Source organism: Pezoporus occidentalis, unplaced genomic scaffold, assembly GCF_034315485.1.
Source record: "Pezoporus occidentalis ecotype Australia unplaced genomic scaffold, CSIRO_AGI_Poc_V1 ctg272, whole genome shotgun sequence".
NCBI classification, from domain to species: domain Eukaryota; kingdom Metazoa; phylum Chordata; class Aves; order Psittaciformes; family Psittacidae; genus Pezoporus; species Pezoporus occidentalis.
The window spans coordinates 711,962-733,328 of NW_026914632.1; the positions used below are offsets into that span (position 1 = coordinate 711,962).

General features: G+C 41.6%; 1 protein-coding gene across 1 annotated transcript in view; it reads left to right on the forward strand.

Moving 5' to 3' along the window:
- Window positions 1–2,152: 2,152 nt before the first annotated feature.
- LOC134166820 (amine oxidase [flavin-containing] A-like) overlaps window positions 2,153–21,367 on the forward strand; it is a 38,735-nt gene continuing 19,520 nt past the window's right edge. Inside the window, exons 1-3 of the mRNA XM_062624837.1 lie at window positions 2,153–2,302; window positions 13,806–13,900; window positions 16,086–16,223. Coding sequence (XP_062480821.1) covers window positions 2,224–2,302; window positions 13,806–13,900; window positions 16,086–16,223 — 312 coding nt within the window. The 5' untranslated portion in view covers window positions 2,153–2,223. The remainder of the gene's footprint in view (window positions 2,303–13,805; window positions 13,901–16,085; window positions 16,224–21,367) is intronic.

The window sequence follows — 21,367 nt, forward strand, 5'->3', positions numbered from 1 at the left end:
CAAGGGAAGAGAATACAACACCTCACCACCAGCCAACCGATAACTTGCTCCCCCCCCCAGCCCGACCAAGCACCGATCGATACCTCCTCCAACCCTGCAGACTCCCAGCCCTTCCGGCTAACTCCCAGTTACATCCTGGGCATGACGTGCTGTGGTATGGAATACCTCTTTGGTCAGTTTGGGTTCCCCTCCTCCCTGGCAGAGCATGAGGCTCACAAAATCCTCGGCCAAACCAAAACATCCTTGTCATCCACTCTGTTTCCGAGCTGAAAGTCAAAACACAGCGCTGCACCAGCTACCAAGGAGAAAAATGACTGCTACTGCTGAACCCAGGACATCACTTTAGCATGCACGTAGCAGCAATCTCAGTGATAATGAGCCTCTGTGTCAGCAGACAATCTCTCAGAGCAGTAAGGATCTTGTTCTTTTTATTTGCTATAGCACCTGGCACTTGTATGTCTGCAGCTAGCACAACACACTTAATTAGCACTGCACACATACCTTACTTTATAAAGTACCTGCTTGGTTTTGGAGGAAGATTGATTATTCTGGCTCTCATACTGTTGCTTAGTGATTCCATAGATGTTTCTACATTCAGTCACTGTTGTCCTAGAATCATAGAATGGGTTGGGTTGGAAGGGACCTTTAATGGTCCAAGGATGACCAAAGCCCCAAGGATGACCTTGGACACTTTCAAGGATGGGAAATCTACCACCTGTCTGGTCAATCTGTCCCAGTATTTCACCACCCTCATCGTAAAAAAAAATATCTTCCTTATATTTAGTCTGAACATACCCTCTTTTAGTTTAAAAACATTAATCCTTGTCCTGTCGCTACAGACCCAATCAAAAAGTCTCTCCTCATCTTTTTTATAAGCCCCCTTTAAGTACTGAAACTCTGCAATAAGGTCTCCTTGGAGCATTCTATTGTCCAGGATGAACAACCCCAGCTCTCAGCCTGTCCTCACAGGAGAGGTGCTCCATCCTTCTGATAATATTTGTGTCCCTCCTCTGGACCCACTCCAATGAGCCTTGCTCATTTGTCACAATTAGCACACACCAGAAGCCCTAATTTTTCCCACTGTAAGAAAGCCAAGGCATTTCTGAAGCCCCTGCCTGTGTATTATTGCACCCATTCTCTCCTTTGGTCACAACCAGGTATGGAATATGATTGCAGAATTGGGCAACTCTCAGAGTTTGTATCAATATTTAACATGAAGTGGCATTAGGATTTTCTGTAACTGTGTAAATTGTAAAGGTCTTCTGTGCTTACTTGGAAGGGAATGGACAGGCTCTCTATTTTATCTGCTTCGCTTCACAGAGATGACATTTACACTTTGGCAATAAAAACTGTATGAGCTGTAAAATGCAGGAAAAGGAAGAAAGTCAGAACCACCATGTATACCATGTATTGAACAGCCTGGTCTAGCGGAAGGTGTCCCTGTTCATGGCAGGACATTGGAACTAGGTGATCTTAAAGGTTCCTTTGAACCCAAAGCATTCTATGATTCTATCAAGGCCTTAGTTCTTCAAACCTGAAGCGTATCTTAATATATTTCATGTGTTTCAGAGCAGTAATAGTAGCTAAGTACAACCAAAATTGGTATTTGGCAACCAAGTTATTATTTCAGGCATCATCTTTGGGAAGATACTTTCATGCAAAGGCTAACCCTTCATTTCCCAGCTCATGGACAGAATGCAACTTGATTCTAGTGCAAGGTGGAGCTTCTATATTGCTGTAGCCATTGACACACTAGCTCCATGTGTGTGCTCCTCTTGCGCACTCATTGCTAGCACGTTTTATAAATTTCAGTAAATAAACAAGGGTTGGCGAGTGCAGGCTGCTAGGTCTGCCGCACCCTGCAACAAGCATCTTTTGCCACCCCTCCGCATCCTGTCACTTTCTCGTGCACCCATGACAGACCGGTACCCAGCCGGGCACAGACAAAACGTGCACTCGGAAGCAGCGTTCAGCCGCCCTCCGCCACCGCAGGGGTCTCTCACCGCCCCGTCGGGCTGGGCCGGGCTGGGCTGGGCGAGTGGGACAGCTCCGGAGAGGCGTGGCTAAGGGTTACCCCGCCTACCTTCACCCCAAACCAGAGACTATTGGTGGAGGTGCCGCGGGTTCCCGCCCAGGGGCGGGGCCGGGGCGGGCGGGACGGCGGGGTGCTGTCCGCCCGCCACAGCCCAGCAGGAGCTTTTGCTGCCGCCGCGGAAGGGCGGGATGGAGACAGGGGCGAGGACAGGGCGCAGCGACATGGCCGGGAGATACGACGTGGTCGTGGTCGGGGGCGGCATCTCAGGTGGGTTCGGGGGGGCGGCGCGGTCCCCGGGCATCCTCCGGCCTTCATAGGGGCATCACTCCAGTGCTCGGGGTCGGACCCATCTCGGCTGGACGGCGCGGGGCCGGAGAGCGGTGGGGCAGGGGTGGCTCACTCCCACGGCTAGCTGTAAGGTTTAGGCGATGACTATACAGGGTGTCAGGTCCCCAGGGGCGTCAGCTACATTTGGGGAAATAAAAACATAACACAAAGGGGGGGGAAATATCCCGGTTGTTATTTTATCACGTGTTTGTTGCTGCCTGCGCTGGTTTGTACTTCGTGCTCATCAGAAGAGAGTCTGTAGGAAAACTGTCCACAGGTGCGGGAGAATGCAAGGATACAGGCTGGGATTTTTGCATCCCGAGGAAGATGGTGTTTTGAAATTGTGGGGTTTTAGGTTGCTCTTGCAGCGCTGGCAACTGTATTATTTTGATAAATGCTGCAGAAGGACATCTGGAATAGCTGTAAAAACACGTTAGGCTTTGTTACTGTGACAAGAGCTGGGCTACAGCCAGCTAAATTCTCCCAGTGCGATGGACTCTTCACACTTTGCTAGGAAATACTTCTCCAAACGCTCTTCAGATCTACTTTTAACACTGGCAAGGTACATTGTGACCGCTGATTCTCATGCTTAACATGCCCTCACCCCCCACCGCAGAAATAATTATTCTTATGGCACTTAACTGTGCCTAGAATGAGAATGGTGCTATGATGGAGAAAATGTGTTTCGTTTGTCAGTTGCATAAGTACTGTGTTAGCGGCTTTGGCCAGGATTCAGTTTTCAGAGAGTCTTTACTTCACTAGTGATAACTGTGAGCTATGTCACTTCAGTGATACTACAACCAGTATGGCTATAGGTAAAATGAGTTTTTATTAGAATTGAGGAGTTTTCCTTTCTTTAATCTACAGTGAATTAATGCATAAAACAGCAAACAGTTTACTTAATTACATTATATAATTTGGTAAAATGATATTAATTGTTTATTATTTGTGACAATATAATTATTTAAAAAGCTGTAGAAAGAAAGAGTTTGTACATAGGTTTGCTTGCGTTTTTCTTTTATCAAATGCCTGGGTATTTTTCTGCTATCATGAGTCATTGGGTCTTCATGTTTAGGGTTCATGTAACAAACAGAGTGCCCTTAGGAAATTATCACCCTGTACTGTGTGCAGCTGATGGTGGTGTGAACTTAATGTGGTTTTTAGGGCTCTGAGAAGCTCTTTTTCTCTTGCTTCTCCAGCTTTTCAAACTGTAGCAGTGATTTGGAAAACACATCGAGCATTTCTAAGTGATATCTTGCTTCACTAGTACAAGAATTAGGAAGTTTCTTCAGAACACTTATGCCTTGGACTAAAGCCTGGTGTGGAGTCTGAAATGTAGCCAACCAGGAAATTCCAAGGCGTTGCAGTCTCTGAAAATTTGTCAGTGGCATTAGGAACACAAATAAACATGTCATAGCACTCTTGGAATACAGGAACATTTTTCTTACCAGTGGAAACCCTTATGTCACTCCAGTAACATAAAAATTGGTGTTTGACTGTTATGAATTACAACTGGCATCATTTGAAGAGAACAGCCTTAGAAAAATGGACTATAAATGCCTTATTTCATAATTAATCTATCTTCAACATATAATACCATTCATAGCTGGGCATTATAATTGCTACCAGCTCCTGGTTTGTTTTGCTTTTTACACAGCTTCTCTGTCTCCACTGTTCCTGTACCAATGTACCTACACCTCAGCTCTGTAAGAGGTTATACAGCGCTGCTTTCTGGTCTTAAAAAAATGTAATCTGTATCCAGAACTTTGTGACTGGTGAGATAAAAACCATGCTCCGGTATGGACAGGGTTTCACCTTAACATGTCTCTGACTCCAGTCTTGACTTGCTACTGCTTATTTCCTTGAAGATCTACTTGAAGTTGTCTTATCTGCTAAGATTACTACCTTCTCTCCTTCTGCTGTATTTTAAATCCTCATGACCTGATGTTTGCAAGAAAGAATGGAAAACTTTGGGAAAATCTAGTTATTTACTAGAAATAGATGAAATCTGCATCAGGTATAAACAAGGTGCTTGTTAATATATTAACTGTGAACTTCCTAGCAGTGAGATTGTGGCTTTAAAAAATAGTTGTACAATATTTGCAAAATAAAGCTCAAATCATGACTGGCACCTCTGGAATTATCTATTCCTCAACACGAAGCGTGTCCTTGAGAACAAATTTCTGTACAACCTAACGCACTCTTCTCATCTGTGCTCCTCTCCTCTGTATGCACACATCTGTCACTCACAGCGACACAGAATCAAGTCTGCCTGTAGGAAGCTGCACTCTAGGGGTGGAGGAAGCTTCTGCAAAGTGTGCTTCAGAGTGGGGAAGCCCTTGGAAGAAGAACTCATTTCTAGTAGACTCTACTGCTGATATTTTCCTGTTGTACTCCATGGAATCATGTTCAAACAGCCCACACTTCATTAGCAACTACATTTGGACCCCTTCAGAGAGGGAGCTGCAGAATTTGGGCTAGATTCCTCTTCTCACATGGGTGCACATGTTGAAAATGTGGATCATGGCCAGGAAAGGCCCCAGGCACGTTTGTATTGTTTGTAATGGATAATGTCCCCTGTAATACAGTTAATATTAGTTATAATGTTTTATACAGTAGCATATGAAAGAAACTGAAGCTTGAAGTTTAAGACTTTCCCAATACCCACAGGGAATTATTACCTGTATGCCTTGAATATTTCTCCCATTTTCTACCTATAGGGTTTTCTACTGAGCTGAAGAGGGTATTCTGGTTTGGATTGATTTTGACCTTTTGCTTGTATAGTTTGGTTTAGGCTATTAAATTCCCTCATTTGTTAAACACAGCAAGCTGACAGCGCATGGTGTGCCATGGGTGTGTGGCTGCTTAATCAGCAGGGTCATAACCCTGACATCCCATCAGAGAATCCTCTGCTGCTTGGGTTAAGGGGCTACACTAATTGAGGACTAGGACATTGTCATCCTCTATGTTGACTAACTACTGTATGGATGGCTTTCAGAAGCTGTCCCTTTTATGCAGCAGATCACTGCTATAATTCTTCTGACGCATTGTCTGCATCTCAGCTGTCACCTGCACCTGAATCTAAGGCCATGGTTACAGGGAGATTTATATTTTGGCTCCATAGCCCTAGGATGGAGTGTGCACAAAAGCTCTGAGATCTGACATCAGTTACAAGGTCCAGGATGCTCAGTCACTCCTTGGGGATTGATTGTTAATGACTGGTGAGCATTAAGTGCTCAGAGAGTTTGACAGAAACCTTAGATATTTCAGCTTTTCAGATCTAGGAAGTGGCTGCTGCCTGTATGTGATCTGCAATTCCTCACAACTTTGTAACTGACCCTATTGCAGCATATTTTCACATGGATAACAAAATGCGCTATGATGACTCAAAGGCTATCTCCTTGCCAAATTTTAAGTTGCTGCTAGAACTTCCAAAATAGGAATAAAATAAAGACATGAGTTTAGAAAATCAAAAAAATGTTTGTTTCTTGAAGGTTTAGAAATAGCCAATTTTGACTAAGATTTTCCAGCAAAGAAAAGAATCAGCCTGAAAAACACACCCTGAAAAGTCTGTCTTAAATAATTCAAAACCTTGCAAAAATAGAGTGGAAGCAAAATACCCTAATTTGTTTCAGTGGAAAGTTTGGGCTATATTTGTGCACCAGCCTCACCTTACACATGAATTTTGGATACTGGGAGCCAAGTTTATCAAAAGAAGGCAAGGGACGTTAAGAATGTTTGTCTACATAATGCAAAACAGAGACATATTACAAATGGAGAACAATGTCCAGAAGCAGACAAGCCCAAGAAAACTTGTATACAAATATCTCTTGGAAGACATTTCAGCACATCATGAAACAGGCACAAAGCACTAGGGAAACACAGTCATCGCTGAAACTTATGCTGAAGATTATAATTCTTTGATATAGACAGACTTCATTTCCACATAAAACCACATTTGCTCTTAGTTAGAAGCAAGGAGATCTCATGGCTCAACAAAACAATGCTTAGATTTGCCAGCCACATGCAGGAAACAGCACTGTTTTCTGTTGCACTTAAGGAGTCCAAATGCCACAAATTGTAGGAGAAGCTGTGATGTAAAAATAGTAACAATTAGTCTTATGCTGAAATAAACCGTATGACACCCTATTATAGTTGTGGGGGTTTTTTGTTTGTTTGTTTTTTTTTGGGGGGGTGGGGGTTTTGTTCTTTTTTTTTGTTTTTTTTTTCTCTCCAAGGAAGGGCACTATGTGTTGCATCTCCTGCTCCATGATGTGAGATTGATGGGATGTGAGATGATCAAGAACCTTACCACTTGAGCTACTCACATTGGCTGAGGTCTCTGAGTGAAAGAGTGAAAAATAAGGAAATGCAGATTTTCCTTGCTTGCTATAATGGCTGCTCTAATGGCAGCACAACTTATGTTGTATACCACTTTGTTTTGACAGCATGCTGTGCTGCTAGTGGGTGGTGGTATCAGTTAAACTGTCAAATACACAGTTGTTGGTAGAAGATGCAATCAGTCCCACCTGTGCAAATCTGGATCAGATTTCAGTAGATTTTTCTTTTGTTTTGTTTTGTTGGTTTTTTTTTTTTTTTTTTTTTGGTTTTTTTTTTTTTGGTTGGTTTGTTTGGTTTTTTTGCATTGTTACTTCTAAATTTACCAAGAATTTGACCTGTAGAAATGCAACACCTGGTTCCTAAAATCAATCCTGTGTTTGTCTCTTTACATCTGCCCTGTCCTGGACTCTGGCTGCCTGATTCCTTACTGCTTTCTTACTGGATCCAACAGGAAAGCTGGTAATCAGTGATATTGTTGTCACTGAGTACCAGAAATTCCTGCATTTTGGGGGATGAAGAAATAAATAGTAATGTTTCACAGAGCTCTTGGTTCCCCATGAACTGCTAGGAAGCTGACTGGCTGACTGTCATTACCAGAAAAGTCTACAGCAGGGACAAAACTAACAGGGCCTTATATAAAGTGTCATAGATATTCTATACAATAGTTGCAAATAAGTAGAAATATCAGTTTCCGTTTGCCTCCTTCATAATGTGTTCTAAAGTTTTGCTACTAAAGACACAAAGTCCTATGATGTAGAGCATGGGTTTTGTTTAAGACACTCCTTCGTGTTATGCTTAGTATCAGATATTTAGTTTCAGTCAAAATATGGTTGTGATGTGTTCATTATATAAGCAGATGTAAAAATATTATTATTTTCTTCATCTTTCATAATATTTATCTTTTCTATGGTAAATGCATCATTTCTAAACATTGTCTAACCCAGGATGTAACTTTAGTAGTCACAACAGGTTCTGCCCCCGGATGAAGAATGTATTAGGTTTCTTTCTGGCAAAACCAGCATGTTTCTGGCAAAACCAGCATGATTCATAGGTTAGCAAATTCAGAGCTCTTGAGAGAGCATTGGAAACATATGGCTTGTCCTTGAGGAACAGATTTTGCCTTATGCCTCAGGCTTAGGTGAAAGGTATTGAAAGGTCAGAAAGAGTGTTTCTGTTAGCTAGGTAGGTCTGAAGTCTTAAGAGTGTTATTTAATCCAATAAGCAAAATAAATATCCAATTAGTTAGAACAGGTCTCTCAATATGCTAGCACAATAAGAACAGCATGGGACAGGCATTATGTCTTTTCTGGGAATACCTATGTTCTTGATATTTGTGTCAATGACACTGATCACAGTTTAGAAACAACATTTTTTCACATACCTATTTAGCTGAAGGTCACCATTTAGCCATCAGGAATTTATTCTGCCTACTGAGCAAAACAATTAGCAATAGTTAGAAAATACGTGTAATTACATTAGATGTTTCCATTAACTGGATAGTATCAAACCGTCACCATCATCTTACCTGGTGGTGTTCATTTCTAACTGCACGCTTGTATTAGTTAACTTTTTTCTGTCTTTAGGGGGAATGCATTATTCTGGGGAAGAGATGTTTACTGCAATGGGCTTTGGACTTGAAAATCCCAGTGGGTGTGTATGGAGGAGTGGGTCCATCCTCAGGACATAATTCCCTGACCCTGATTACTGTGTTTCTATTAACACTTGCCATGAGAAACTGCCTTTGTACCATTCAGAGTATGGCTTGCATCCGATGAAAGCATTTAGACAGTAGTGCCACTGAAACCAGTCAGAGTGGCTGGTCTCAGCTGAACAATGCACTCTGCAACAGAAAGTATTTGTTCTCTTCTGGTTGAAACCTTTGCTGAATCAACTGGGTTATTTTTGCTTGAGGGGAAGAAAAGAATTGATGAAAAATAAGTGAAAAACATTTACCTGAAAATGACAAAATAAATAAGCACAGCCTTAGCCCCAGAATCAAGTATTCTATATCAAGGATTGTGAAATAACATGTGGAAAGATAAAATACAACTTGTGACAAACAGAGAGTTAGTAATGTTATGGATTTAGGCAACATGGAAGAAGAAATTAATGTAGACTTATGATTCACAATGTGTATTCCTACTGTTTTGTGCAAATTTAAGGGGCTGTAATTTAATATTTTTTGTTGGTGGTGGTGTTCATTTTCAATGGCAGTTTTAAATCTTCAGTTCCTTAGTATGTGAAAGAAAACAGTTCTTTCTTCTCAGCCTTCTATATGTTGCTGCCCATGTGTGATTTCTCTGCTCAGCCTGATATAAATGAGTACATTTTAACTATATCGTAAAACTTATTTGCATAAAATGGTGCACACAACAAAACAAACAAACAAAACCCGAACAAAACAAAAGAAAAACAACAAACCAAAGCAAGGTAAAGAAAGAGGTAAGGAAGTGAGATATTACCCTGGGTCATGGCAGAAAGGTTTTCACCTCTTATTGACAGGTTTATGTACTTGCCAAAGAAACTTCTAGCTGAATAGTGAGAGCTTATTCTAAGGTGGGCACTGGCAGATATAAATACCCAGTTGCATCTGGAAAAAGTTAAGTTTTTCTCCAGTGAAATGGTAAAAATAATCCCAGCATTAGCATGCTGTTACAGTGGAACTTTCACAAGGATATATTGTCAATTGTCTTACTTTAATGGTGTGTATTAGCATAATGTGGGAAAAAAAGTTTAGAATTATTCCCCTGCTTAAGATCAGAAAAATGTAGAGATTTTCCAGAAAGCTTTTTTCTGTGCAGTACTCAGTTAAAACCTGCTTGGTTAGAACACTACAGTAATGGCTTATTAGTCTTTCACACAATGTAATTATCCCACTCCTCTAAAGCAGGGTGGATTAACAAGGATTTTATGAAGGAATACTGTATTAGGTTGGGTTTTTTAAACTTTTAACCCAGTGGAGGATCCATAAAAGCAAACACACTTTTTCAAAGCAGCTAGCAAGTAGGCAAACAATGTGTCCAGAAAACCAGCAGAAATTTACCTTTTCAGTATTAATAGCTAACTTCTGCCTTTGTTTTGGTGTGGTCAATACAGCACATATGTAGTGGCCTCAGTTTGAAAGGTTAAAAGGTTGGTGTCCCTCCACTGCCCTTCTGTGGATTGGAGATGTTCAGCATGCATTGCATAAGAAGTATGCTGTCTCTGGAAAAGATGCTGTTGGTTGGTGGTTTTTGCTTCTCATCATGGTGTATCAGTGAATCTGTTTGATGCTGTGGGTTACAGAGCCTAGATTTTGAAAAGTAGAATTACTTTACTATTACTGTAGAATTACTATCACATTTCAATAAAGTAACTTTTTAAAAACACCCACTATTTGTGCTATAGAACCTCTATCTGTTCATATGCTCTGTATCAACTCCAGTGTTGAGGCAACTTGGAACTATTCTCAGAAATGCTACCCTTATAACCGCTTCCATACAAAACAGGCAAATATTCCCTACATTGTGGGACTCACTTGGGAATCAAACTCAGGTCTCTTAAGCCCCAGTTTTGTGCACTACATGTAGAGTTGAACCTCTCTTTCCTATGAGGTAGAGGCATGCTTTGTTGTATTTTCCATGAGCCTACATGCAAAATCCAGTTTTGTTCAGCATCTCTGTGTTTCAGACATGGTGTATGTCTTGTCTGCAGATTGGCTTGAATTCATCTTGCTTGCTTTTACTTATTTATTTTTTAACTGTATATCTGGTGTTTTGATGCACTTGAAACTGCTTTGCTTGATAGAATTATGACAGTTTTCTGAAAGGAAAATAGCAGCAGTATGATCTCTGGTGGCAGCAGCAATTCTGAGTCCTTAATAGTGCTGCAGAATCAATAGAAACGGGGCTTTACCACATGGCTTCTTCAGATGGGGGGGGGGGGGATCCTCTTGTGAGATTGCCATAGAAACCCTTGTGGAGGATGTATAAGCCATCTCTCCTTATTTATTCTCATATAATAACAAGTCACTTTCTACAGCCAGATACTTCAAATGAGGCACGGTTTTGGCAGGTCTTTTTCATCTTTCTGTGGCAAGTAGTTTCTTTCTAATTCATAGAGTGATATCTGGAAGGAGTGCAGCCAGTGATTTGGTGTGATTTACTTGGAGAAGGTGGAGGTGGCAATGGGGCACAGCAGTGGCCTTGGTTATGACAGGCATGTCCCTACTGCAGTCATACAGGCATACTCCGGTGATTTTTAAAATACCTCACCTGAGCCCTGGCTGCAGCCTGAGAGGTCACAGCCCAGTGCCTGGCTTTGCCCAGGGCACTGTGGACATCCACAATATCCCAGGACATTGTGGTGTCAGAGCCCATGTGTGCTGGAGGGCCACGGCTCTAGGGGAATACTCATGTTGTGGGAGGCTCTTGTGGTGTGAAGGTCCTGCTCTCCCCCTTGCCAGCTCCTGGAAGGCATGCAGTGTCCTCTGAGGAAGTAATGGGGATGTTGGAGAGGAGGTGAAGACTACATCTGTGTGGCCCAAGGGGAGCTGAGCAGGCAGAGGTGGGGCAAGCAGCTGGAAAAGGTCTCATTTCTTCCTCTCTCTCATTCTCTCCTCATCAATCAAACAGAAATAGATGGTCACTCTCTGGCATCCAGTCCTGTAGAGGGTACTGGAACAGCAACAAAAGCCTTGAAAATTCAAGTTATGGAGAAGATAAAGGGAAAATACACAATCTATTCAGAGGCTAATTGTGTACCAAAAGCATGTAGGCTTCATGATTGTGATGCTGTATCTGGTGCACTTTGGTTACACCAGAATGAAGCTGAAGAGTTGGGCTCCATAGGCAGCTACATAGTAATACCCCATGTGTGGGTGTTGATTGTAGTCTTCCATTTTCAAAGAAAATTGTTTCCATGGTTTAAACAAATAAATACATAGTAACACTCTTTAATTAACATACTTCGCACTGTTTTGATTTCTGAGTTGAGCCCTCTGGCAGTTGCCAGTAAGCCATTGCTGTCCCAATGTATCTCTTGCCCATTCCCACTCTGTGTACCTATGAAGACTTTTTTTTTCTTCTAATCAGTGTCTAAGGTGACACATGGTAAACAATAATGAGACTAAAAACCTGTAAGGCCAGAATGCAGGAATTACAGTTTAACAAGCAAACAGGTTAGAGAACCTCAGTCTTACTGCCGCATATTCTTCATCCTTCAACAGTCCTTCTTTATTTGGACATATCATCTAATTAAGCTATAAACCAGTAGCAAGCTTAACTTCCAACCCAGTCCAGTGCAACCATTATTCTTCCTACACATCTATGGCATGAATATAGCTGTCATAATACAGCATGGAGTGATGGTGTTAGGCACTAAGTATTCACATACAATGGTTGTGGGTTTGTTTTTTTCATACCTAGGCCAGATTTTTGTCTGCTTCATGTAGGATAGGATGACACATGAATACACTGTCCATTTTTTCAAGACTTGTATATCTGTGGTAGACTTTCTTACAAGAGAAATTCATAATTTTGTAATGCTTAAATAAGAATTATGCACTCATGCCTGAATGTCCAAGTAATATTTATGCAGAATAGAGAAATTCAACTTATATTTTATTTTATTTTATATATGTAGGAAATCTTTTTTTTTTTTTTAATATGTTTTCCTCATTTAAAAAAATATTTGTAAGAAAATACTTCAGTTTGTATTCCCAGCATTATAGACTTGTGTCTTCTGTGCTTATGTTGGGGAAGAAGAGAATGCCATCACAAAAGTATTGAAGAATTCAATATTAAAAATAAAAAAATAAAAAATTAAATGCTCTCTATAGACTTTCATGCAGGAAAAAAATGATCAAATACTGCTGAAATAAATGAGATCAATTTAGAAGATGTTCACTCTACTGAAAAATTGCTTCCATTTTTGAAAATTAGAAAACTAAAAAAATAGAAGAATCAAGTATACTTCTTCTGCTGCAGTAATCGAAAGAATGTAGTGCAAGGATGTAAATTTATTTTTAGATGAGAATGGAAATTGTATGTATAATTTTTGTCAATGTAAGCCATTTGAACTTCCTCAGTTCTGGTTTCCAGTGTGTGGTATTCCACTTCCCCATTAAAAGATTACGTGCACAGAAGTTTATGGGTTTCCTGTATTGTCCTCAGAATAAGAAAGTACACTTAATGCTACCCAGAACAATTCCTCTCCTCTGGTCTTTTCAGACATGCATTCTTTGTTGGCTCATGAACGGTTGCTTTTAATCACATTTTGAGGTAGTGTAATAAACATGAATATAATATTATTATTCTTTACTGTGGGCTATCTTGGAAGTTCTGATCAATACGGCTGGCTTTCTATACTTAAGGAGGGGAAACGACTCCAAAGAACCAATGCCTCAGTGCTAAATTGGCCTGCAGGGCAGTGGGATAATCTGATTTCACAAACTCATAATTGCTTTTTACAATTTCAGCTCACATTTGTCAAAAGCAAAGAGGACTCCTGTCCTGTCCAATTTTCAGTTGTCTGTACTGCCTCCATCACAAAGTCCCATAATTAGATGATTTTTGCTGTGACCATAATTCCTTTTATAAAGTATCTGTGTTTGATTGCCATGGTCAAACTCCATTGCTTAAAATTAATCTTGACAGTGAAGCGGTCTTTCTTCCTGCATGTAAATGAGGACAGTGGATAGCAGTAGAATGAAGAGTTGATGAGTGAGAGAAGAAGTTGGAAGCCTACCTTGCTGTAACATGCCTACTTAATATATTATTATTTCTACCTCTATGGCACTCCAAGCCCCTCAAGCTGGCTCTGCCTTTCTAGGTACTGTGCAAATGAAGAGTAGCATTTTTGTCCCTTAATAATTGAGATTTTACTGGTTTTAAAATGCCAAAATACTAACTGGAAGGAGGAAAACTTCAGTCTGTGAATGCTGCTTACGGATATGGTTATAACATGCAACTAAGCAGCAGCAGCCACATGATTTTTGTGGTAAGACATGAAAAGTTTCTGACTTCTCTCAGGAATTTTTGAAAACAGTATGGAAATCTCTGACCTTGAAGCTTTGGTTCAGTTTTTGACCATTGCTTTAAAGCACTTTGTCTTTTTCTGGTAGGTTTGTCAGCTGCCAAATTGCTGTCTGAGTCTGGGGTCAATGTGGTGGTTCTTGAGGCCCGGGATAGAGTCGGAGGAAGGACATTCACTGTTAGGGTAAGTACTTCATGAGATGCTGGACTCCCACTTGTGCTGATCTACAGTGTGGCAAATGTCACTCCTGTCTTCCAGAAGAGCAAGAAGGAGGAATCAGGGAATTACAGGCCAGTCAGCCTGAACTCAGTCCTCGCGAAAGGGGTAGAGCAACTAACCCTGGACACCATTTCCAGGCACATGTAGGACTAGAAAGTCATCAGTCAGCATGAATTCACCAAGAGGAAGTTATGCTTGACCAGCCCAATAGCCTTCTTTCATAAAACAACTGGCTTAGTAGATGAGGAGAAAACTGGGTATTATCTACTAGGACTTCAGTAATTCAACACTGTCTCCCGTAAGATCCTCATAGACAAGCTGATGAAGTATGTACTGTTTGAGCAGCCAGTGAGATGACTGACAACTGGCTGAACAGCCTGTTCCACAGGATGGTGATCTGTGATACTAAGTCTAGTTGGAGGCCGGTAACTTGAGGTGTACCCCAAGGGTCAATACTGGGTCCAGTCCTGTTCAGCATTTTCATTAATGATCTGGATGATGAGGGGACTGTAGCTTCTTTCTGACGAGGAAAGGCTGAGAGAGCAGGGAGATGATACTCAAAAGCTGTCTGCATGCAGTCCTGGCCAACCTGCACTAGGAGACCTTGCCAGACAGGGAGCGTTGGACCAGATGGCCTCCTGAGGTCCCTTCTGACCTCAACCATTCTGTGATACTGTTGGGTTTGACTTTTGCCAGGGAGAAAAAGGGGAGTACGAGTTCCCAAAGCAGACAACTGTCCCAATTTGCCATCACTTCCGTCAAGTAATAGAGCTGTGTTTGAAGAGGTTGCACTGCAATACGTGCCAGTGGGCTTCTCTTGACAGGAGGTGCTTTAAGATTGGACTGGAAGCAATTCTGAGAGCCATTGAATGGGACTTGGGTACCTAACCAGAAGCATGTAGTACCATTTCAGCTGCCCTAGGATACCTTGCCTGGTATCCAGCTGCAGGTCTTCCATGGGTCATGAGACAAATTTGTCAGCCTTGCTCAGCTTGGGTACCTTGGGCTGCATAAAATTGTGTTAAACATCCGTATTAAGGTAATTGAGTACCACCCATGCAGTCCATACCCTTTGTCCATGGCAGGATCTGCTCTGTCTTTAACATTACAGAGGAAAACTATCATCTTGAGACCAAGAGTATGAAAGCATTTCTCCTGTCATTCCCATCTCCCTTTGCATACTATAACAGACATGGTAACTAAGAGCCCTATAAGAAGTAGCCTGAGCAGAGCCAAACATCATTACAGCTCAGACATACATTTTAACACAGCTAAATTATCTGAAATAATACTCATGCTTCTAAAAATGGACCATGCCTTGGCTGCCATTAAAAAGAAAATGAGAGAAATAAGGAGTTACCTATGACACAGGACAATGTAATACAGACATTACTTCTGCTCCCCACCCTGAAAATAAGGGAAGTTTAAAATATGTCAGATGCCATTCCTGGGGAACCAGAGATAAACAGTGGTGTTTCAGCAGAAATCATTGTGTATGAAACATGAAGCATAAACACCATTCTTCTGTGACACTGAAAATGCCTAGCTTAAAATGCTCACTATAAACAGTGTTAAAAAGAGTTACCATCTTGGAAAATCAGCCTGCTTGTAATAGTATTCATTCCTGAAACCTTTGGCTTTCTTTCTGCTTCCCAAGTGAGCATAATGCTGATCTGAGGGATGCATGGAGCACCTTTGGTGGCAAGCATTGCTGGGAGCTGCTAGCCAGGGCACATCAGGCTGGAGCCAAGTTGTGCAGTGTTGGAAAGGAGATTACTCTCCATGAATACTGCAGTGCAGTGCTCAGCATCCACTGCTAAGCAGTTATCTACAGAGAAAACAAGCGTTGGTGCTGGAGGTGGTTTCAACAAATGGTTTGCAATGTTTTGGTTGGATATTTCTTCAGGTTCTCATATCTTTTGTGAGACCTAAAAGCCAATGCTAAAAACTACAGGGGAATTTAAACAAGAGTTAAACCAAATTGCACGTGTGTGTGATAGAGTGAAGACACTGTGATTTCTGCGTGTCTGTGATTACATGTGCATGTAGTTGCAGTGTTAATCAGTATGGAATTATTCTTTCTACTTCTACATTTGTATTGAAGAGCATCCTGTGCAGCTTTTGATTCCTGTATTCTTTCTTTTAACAGAACAATCAGGTTAATTACGTAGATGTTGGTGGAGCATATGTGGGACCTACCCAAAACCGGATTCTCAGACTGGCAAAAGAGCTGGGTATTGAGACCTACAAAGTGAAATTCGATGGCAATATGATCCATTATAAGGGGGCAAGTATTGCATTTTTCATGTTGAGGTACCTCAAATTTAGTCATCCAATAAGCACCTGTTTGAACTGTTGTTATTCTATTTTAACTTACTGAGAGTGTGACCAGTGGTTCTTGTTTTCTTTTGTAAAGTGTTTAAAAAAATGGGACTGACAGCAGTTAAAAAATTTGGGATACATTTGGCGCCTGATTGTCTTTGAATCATATCCTCTAAACATATCCTCTGATGAATTTTCTTGTGGATAAAGGCCAAAATAAAGGCCAAATAAAGGCCAGATATAAATAAGAAAAAATTTAAAACTGTTGGATACTATTGAATGATAATACTGGACAACATTATATGAGACTAGTATGGGAGTAAGTATAACATTTTTGCCCCACTTACGTAACTAGATTCATGTAAGATCCCTCCCAGTCCTGTAGCATGGGATTTGTCTTACTTACAAATGGATGTTTAGAAGCTGGACATCTATTATGAGACTCATTGAGATTCCCTCTGTAGCTAATGGTGAGAAACAAGCCCCTTCCAAGTCTTGCTGTAAGCTTCATGTTTGAGATGTAGGGCAGTGGGAGTACAGATGGCCACTCTTGAGTAGGTAGCGTGGTTGAAGTGAATTAGAATGAAGCCTGCCTTCAGAGCAGGTTTCCAGCCCTTGTCTTAGATCTTTAGCCCACCAGATTTTTGCTCAGGTCTTAGACAGGTCCTGTTGCTAAAACAAATACAAAGGGAGAGCAGTAGAGAGAGCGACAGAGGTCTAAGATTCATAGGTATGAGGTACAACTGTCTATCTCCATAACTCACTGTTGTGGTTTAAACCCAGTCAGGTAACTCGTTCACTCACTTCCCCCCCTTTCTTGCCCTCCCCCTGCTCTCGGAGGGACGGAGAGGAGAATCGAAAAGAATGCAACTCCCACGGGTTGAGATAAGAACAGTTTAGTAACTAAGGTATAACACAGATCACTACTGCTACCACCAATGATAATAATGATAAAGGAAATAACAAGGGAAGAGAATACATCATCTCACCACCAGCCAACCGATAACTCGCACCCCCCAGCCCGACCAAGCTCCAACCGATACCTCCTCCAACCCTGCAGTCCCCGGCCCTTCCGGCTAACTCCCAGTTGCATCCTGGGCATGACGTGCTGTGGTATGGAATACCTCTTTGGTCAGTTTGGGTCAGGTGTCCTGTCTCTGCTTCCTCCCGGCTTCCCCTCCTCCCTGGCAGAGCATGAGGCTCACAAAGTCCTTGGCCAAACCTAAACATCACTATCAGCTCTGTTCCCAAGCCAAAAGTCAAAACACTGCACTGCACCAGCTACCAAGGAGGAGAAAAATGACTGCTACTGCTGAACCCAGGACACTCACAAACTACACTTCCCAAAGACCATAACTTCTTATATTTTTTAATATCCTTTAGTTTTGGTACTTCCCAGACTCTGGTAAAAGGCTTGAAGCCTGTATGAATCAGAGTTGACATACTTGATAGAAACAGGCCTAAGTGGTGGAATTTTAAGTGGCTTCATTTCTATTATCTTTCCACTTTTTCATCCAAGAATTAGACCAATGTGCTCATGCTGCAAAGTGTCATCATCTGGTTCTGTAACCTCTCCTTACTGGGCAGATTCATGTCATGCTCATAAAATAGTCACATCTTAAATAAGTGCATAGCTAGTCTATAATTCTAAAATAATTCAACAGCAAAAGGGCTGGGCTGACTTGTACCAGCTGAATGTTTGGCCCCCTCTATTTTATTTAAGCTCAGACATGGATCTCTTAGCATCCTAATGGCACTTATGTGTGTAAAATAAAAGGCTCTAATGGGTTACATGAATTTCAGCCCTTAATCCATTTTAGCAATGAAGCTGCAGCTTTTTTTTTTTGTTCCATGTTACATTATGCATGTCCTTGCTAATGATCTTGTAATTGTGTAAATTTTCTTTGAAGTAAAAGCATGTTTCTAAGCAAGAGGCAGCATTATGAGCTATTCAGCTGGATCACAGGCTGTGGATCAGTTGTATTGTGGTCCTACCAAGCTAACTGAGGTCCCCAAAGGAGACATAGTTGTTGGACCAGGGTGACTGCAAAGGGGGTTTAAGGTCTCCCAGTGCAGACAGACTTGAGCACTGAAGAAATAATGATGCTTTTTCTCCAGTAGGTCTCATTTCTCCCACATCATCTTCCCATGAATTGCAGGTTTTTTGTTTTCTTTTACCTAAGGTTTTCCACAGCTTCTTCTCCATACCCTTTCCTTGAGACACCATGTAGTCACCATGCCCTTTGTTTCAGGTATCTGTTGTTGAATCCTTTCTTACATCCCACTTCTACAAGAAGCCTACTGAAAACCATCTGTGTGGTCCTGGCTATTGGCTGGGTTGGTGAATGCTCAGGGCCGTAAGGGCTTGTACATTTTACCTACCCTGTTACCGCACTGTGATGATGGTGAGTTGGCCAGGCAGGGATTTGTGCTCTCCTGGCTACAGTTACACCCCCTCATATTCATTAAAGATGCTCCAGGAACCCGAGCACCCATGGTATCTCCTAGATAGAAAATGTTAGCAAAGAGATATTAAAGGATCATTGCCCCAGAAATTAGATATTAAACAGAAATAAGGATATGTTCAGTTTCTTGGGCTAATATGTTGTCAGCCTTGGGCCATCTGCTGCCTTTCAGGTTTGAAAAGTTTGACTGAACCTTTTCTCCTTGCATCTCATCTGCTATTTCTGTCATCTGATGGCTGCCAGGGAGCATGTAGCTGGGGACGGACAGGAAGTTCTCTTCCCAAGGGCATTTCTCCAAAGTCTACAATGCTGTGCAGTTTTGTCTGAGGCAAGAGGGACAGTGCTTTGAGGAATGACTAAACATGTATATATAAGGAGGAAATTCTTTCGTGTTAGGGTGATGAGGCACTGGAATGGGTTGCCCAGGGAGGTTGTGAATGCTCCATCCCTGGCAGTGTTCAAGCCCAGGTTGGATGAAGCCTTGGGTGAGATGATTTAGTGTGAGGTGTCCCTGCCCATGGCAGGAGGGTTGGAACTAGATGATCTTAAGGCCCTTTCCAATCCTAACTATTCTATGATTTTATGATTCTATGTCTTTAGATTTTGTTGCAAGTCAGACAATTGCATATAATCTCCAGCACCCCCAGATTAGAAGATTTTTGGTCTTTTGTGTACCATACTAATTGTTTCAGTCTGGCTTTTCCTGAAGATTTCCAGGATACTGCTTGGACTGAGTTAGGAGAAAGTGGGGAAATGTTTAACCCTAGCAGTGGAAGCAGCCAAGGGAAAGTGAAGATCCCCAGAGGGATTTCATGAGCTTCTTTGCTCTGTAAGGAATTTTTCCCATATGAGTGTGGAAAAATTCCACATATTGCAAGCTTTAAAAATATGTTGTTTCATGTGGACAGGTTCCCTTTGTAGTTAAAGTTTATTGAAGAAATCCAAATATATAACTATTGTTTATCTTTTTAATTATTCTTTGTTAATTCTTTTACCTCAGTTAGCACGGTAACATGGACTGCTTTGATGTCAATTGGGTTTTTGCTTGTAACCTGTCATTGTAAATCTGTAACTTCAAACTGTAGATTTTGATCTGAGCCCTAGATTTTCCTTCCAGCCAAATGGCTCTGTGACTACTGTCCTTTAATTCATCAAGAATGCTTTAGGACTGAGAAAAGGCAGATGTGGTGGAGTTCTTCTTTCTCAGATGATACAGACAGCTTTTTATTTTTACAGAGGTCCTTGAAGACCAGGCTATGTTCTGTTTTCACTTTCTCTTTAGTATAAGACCCTAGAAAGTAAAGGCATTAGGGTCTTGGTGCAATATTAAACTTTTCATATAACTGCAGTCCTCTGATATCTTGCAGCAACACCAAGCTCCAGTATACACAACATTAGTAAATAAGGACAGATCTTGCTTATTTGTTTGCTTATGATTTTGAGAGCAAGGTAATACTTGACAAAAGATGAGCATTACTATGCAGTAAAGGATGTCTACCTCAGGGCTCACACCATAGTGAGCTGCTGCTGTAGGTGTATGCACTATGGGTGGCCCAAGGGCAATAGCAAACCCTGCTCTGGTGCACAAGGGATGTTCCTCCTGTACTTCCTCATATGCAGCATTTCCTCAGCACAGCAGGCAGGAGACAGATTATCAGACTGCCAAAATTGTCTTCTCCTCTTGCACAGCTTTAAACTTGGAGCGGTGCCACAGCTGGGGCAGTTTGGGCTTAATTCCTGTAGTTATGGCTACAAGCCACAATGTAGCCCTGGGCAGGGAAGAGACACCTCGCAGAGCACAGCTCTGCTGCCTTTCCAGCCGCTGAAGTATGGTGCTTAGGGATATTATTTCCTTTGGATTGGTGTGGGGTAACTAATCCAGGCAGGCAGTAGGACCCAAATCTGAGGTCTGCAGGAAAGCATTCAACAGGCCAGGAAATGAAATAAAAAAAAATAATAAAAAAAATAGATAAACCCTGTGGTCAGGCAGGCAGCCCTGTGTTAGCATGGGGGCAAAGCCAGTAGGTTATTTGCCTTCCAGCTAAGAAAACAGTTGTTCTCAAAATAATACACCCAGAACACTGTAAATTGTTTAAAATGGAATATTGCAAGACCTTGCTTGCTTGCAGTGATCTCCTCTGTGAAATACGTAGCCAGAGCTGCTTTGCCTCGTAGGGAGGCAATATTAAAACCAAATGAATAACTTACCAGCCCCAGGTCATTTGGGCTAGATTTATTCCCTGCTGTGGAGATACTTGTGCAAGAGCAAAAGCGTTGAAAAACCGATGTCGCTAAGGCTGCTTGTCATGTGCTCTCTGGTGAGCAATGGGAATTTCTCTCCTGGAATTTGTTAGAATTGGGCTTTCCTCTTATGTGTTCAGCCCCCCCTGCGTAAGGAGTTAGTGTATCTATGAACTATTTCAGGCTCTCTGAATTCAGTCTCAAGCTCTTTCAAGTCTGTTGGACTGTTGTATTTTTCCAGCTTTTCCTGCCCTTGGTTTCCAGTCTTACTGAAGTTATGGGTTTTTTTTGCATGCAGAGGAGAGCAACAAGTAATGTAGCTTTAAACTCTTATGAATGTTTAGACTGTTAAGTTTAGACTGTTAAGTTGGCATTTCCTAGTTTTCAGGGGATAAAATATGTT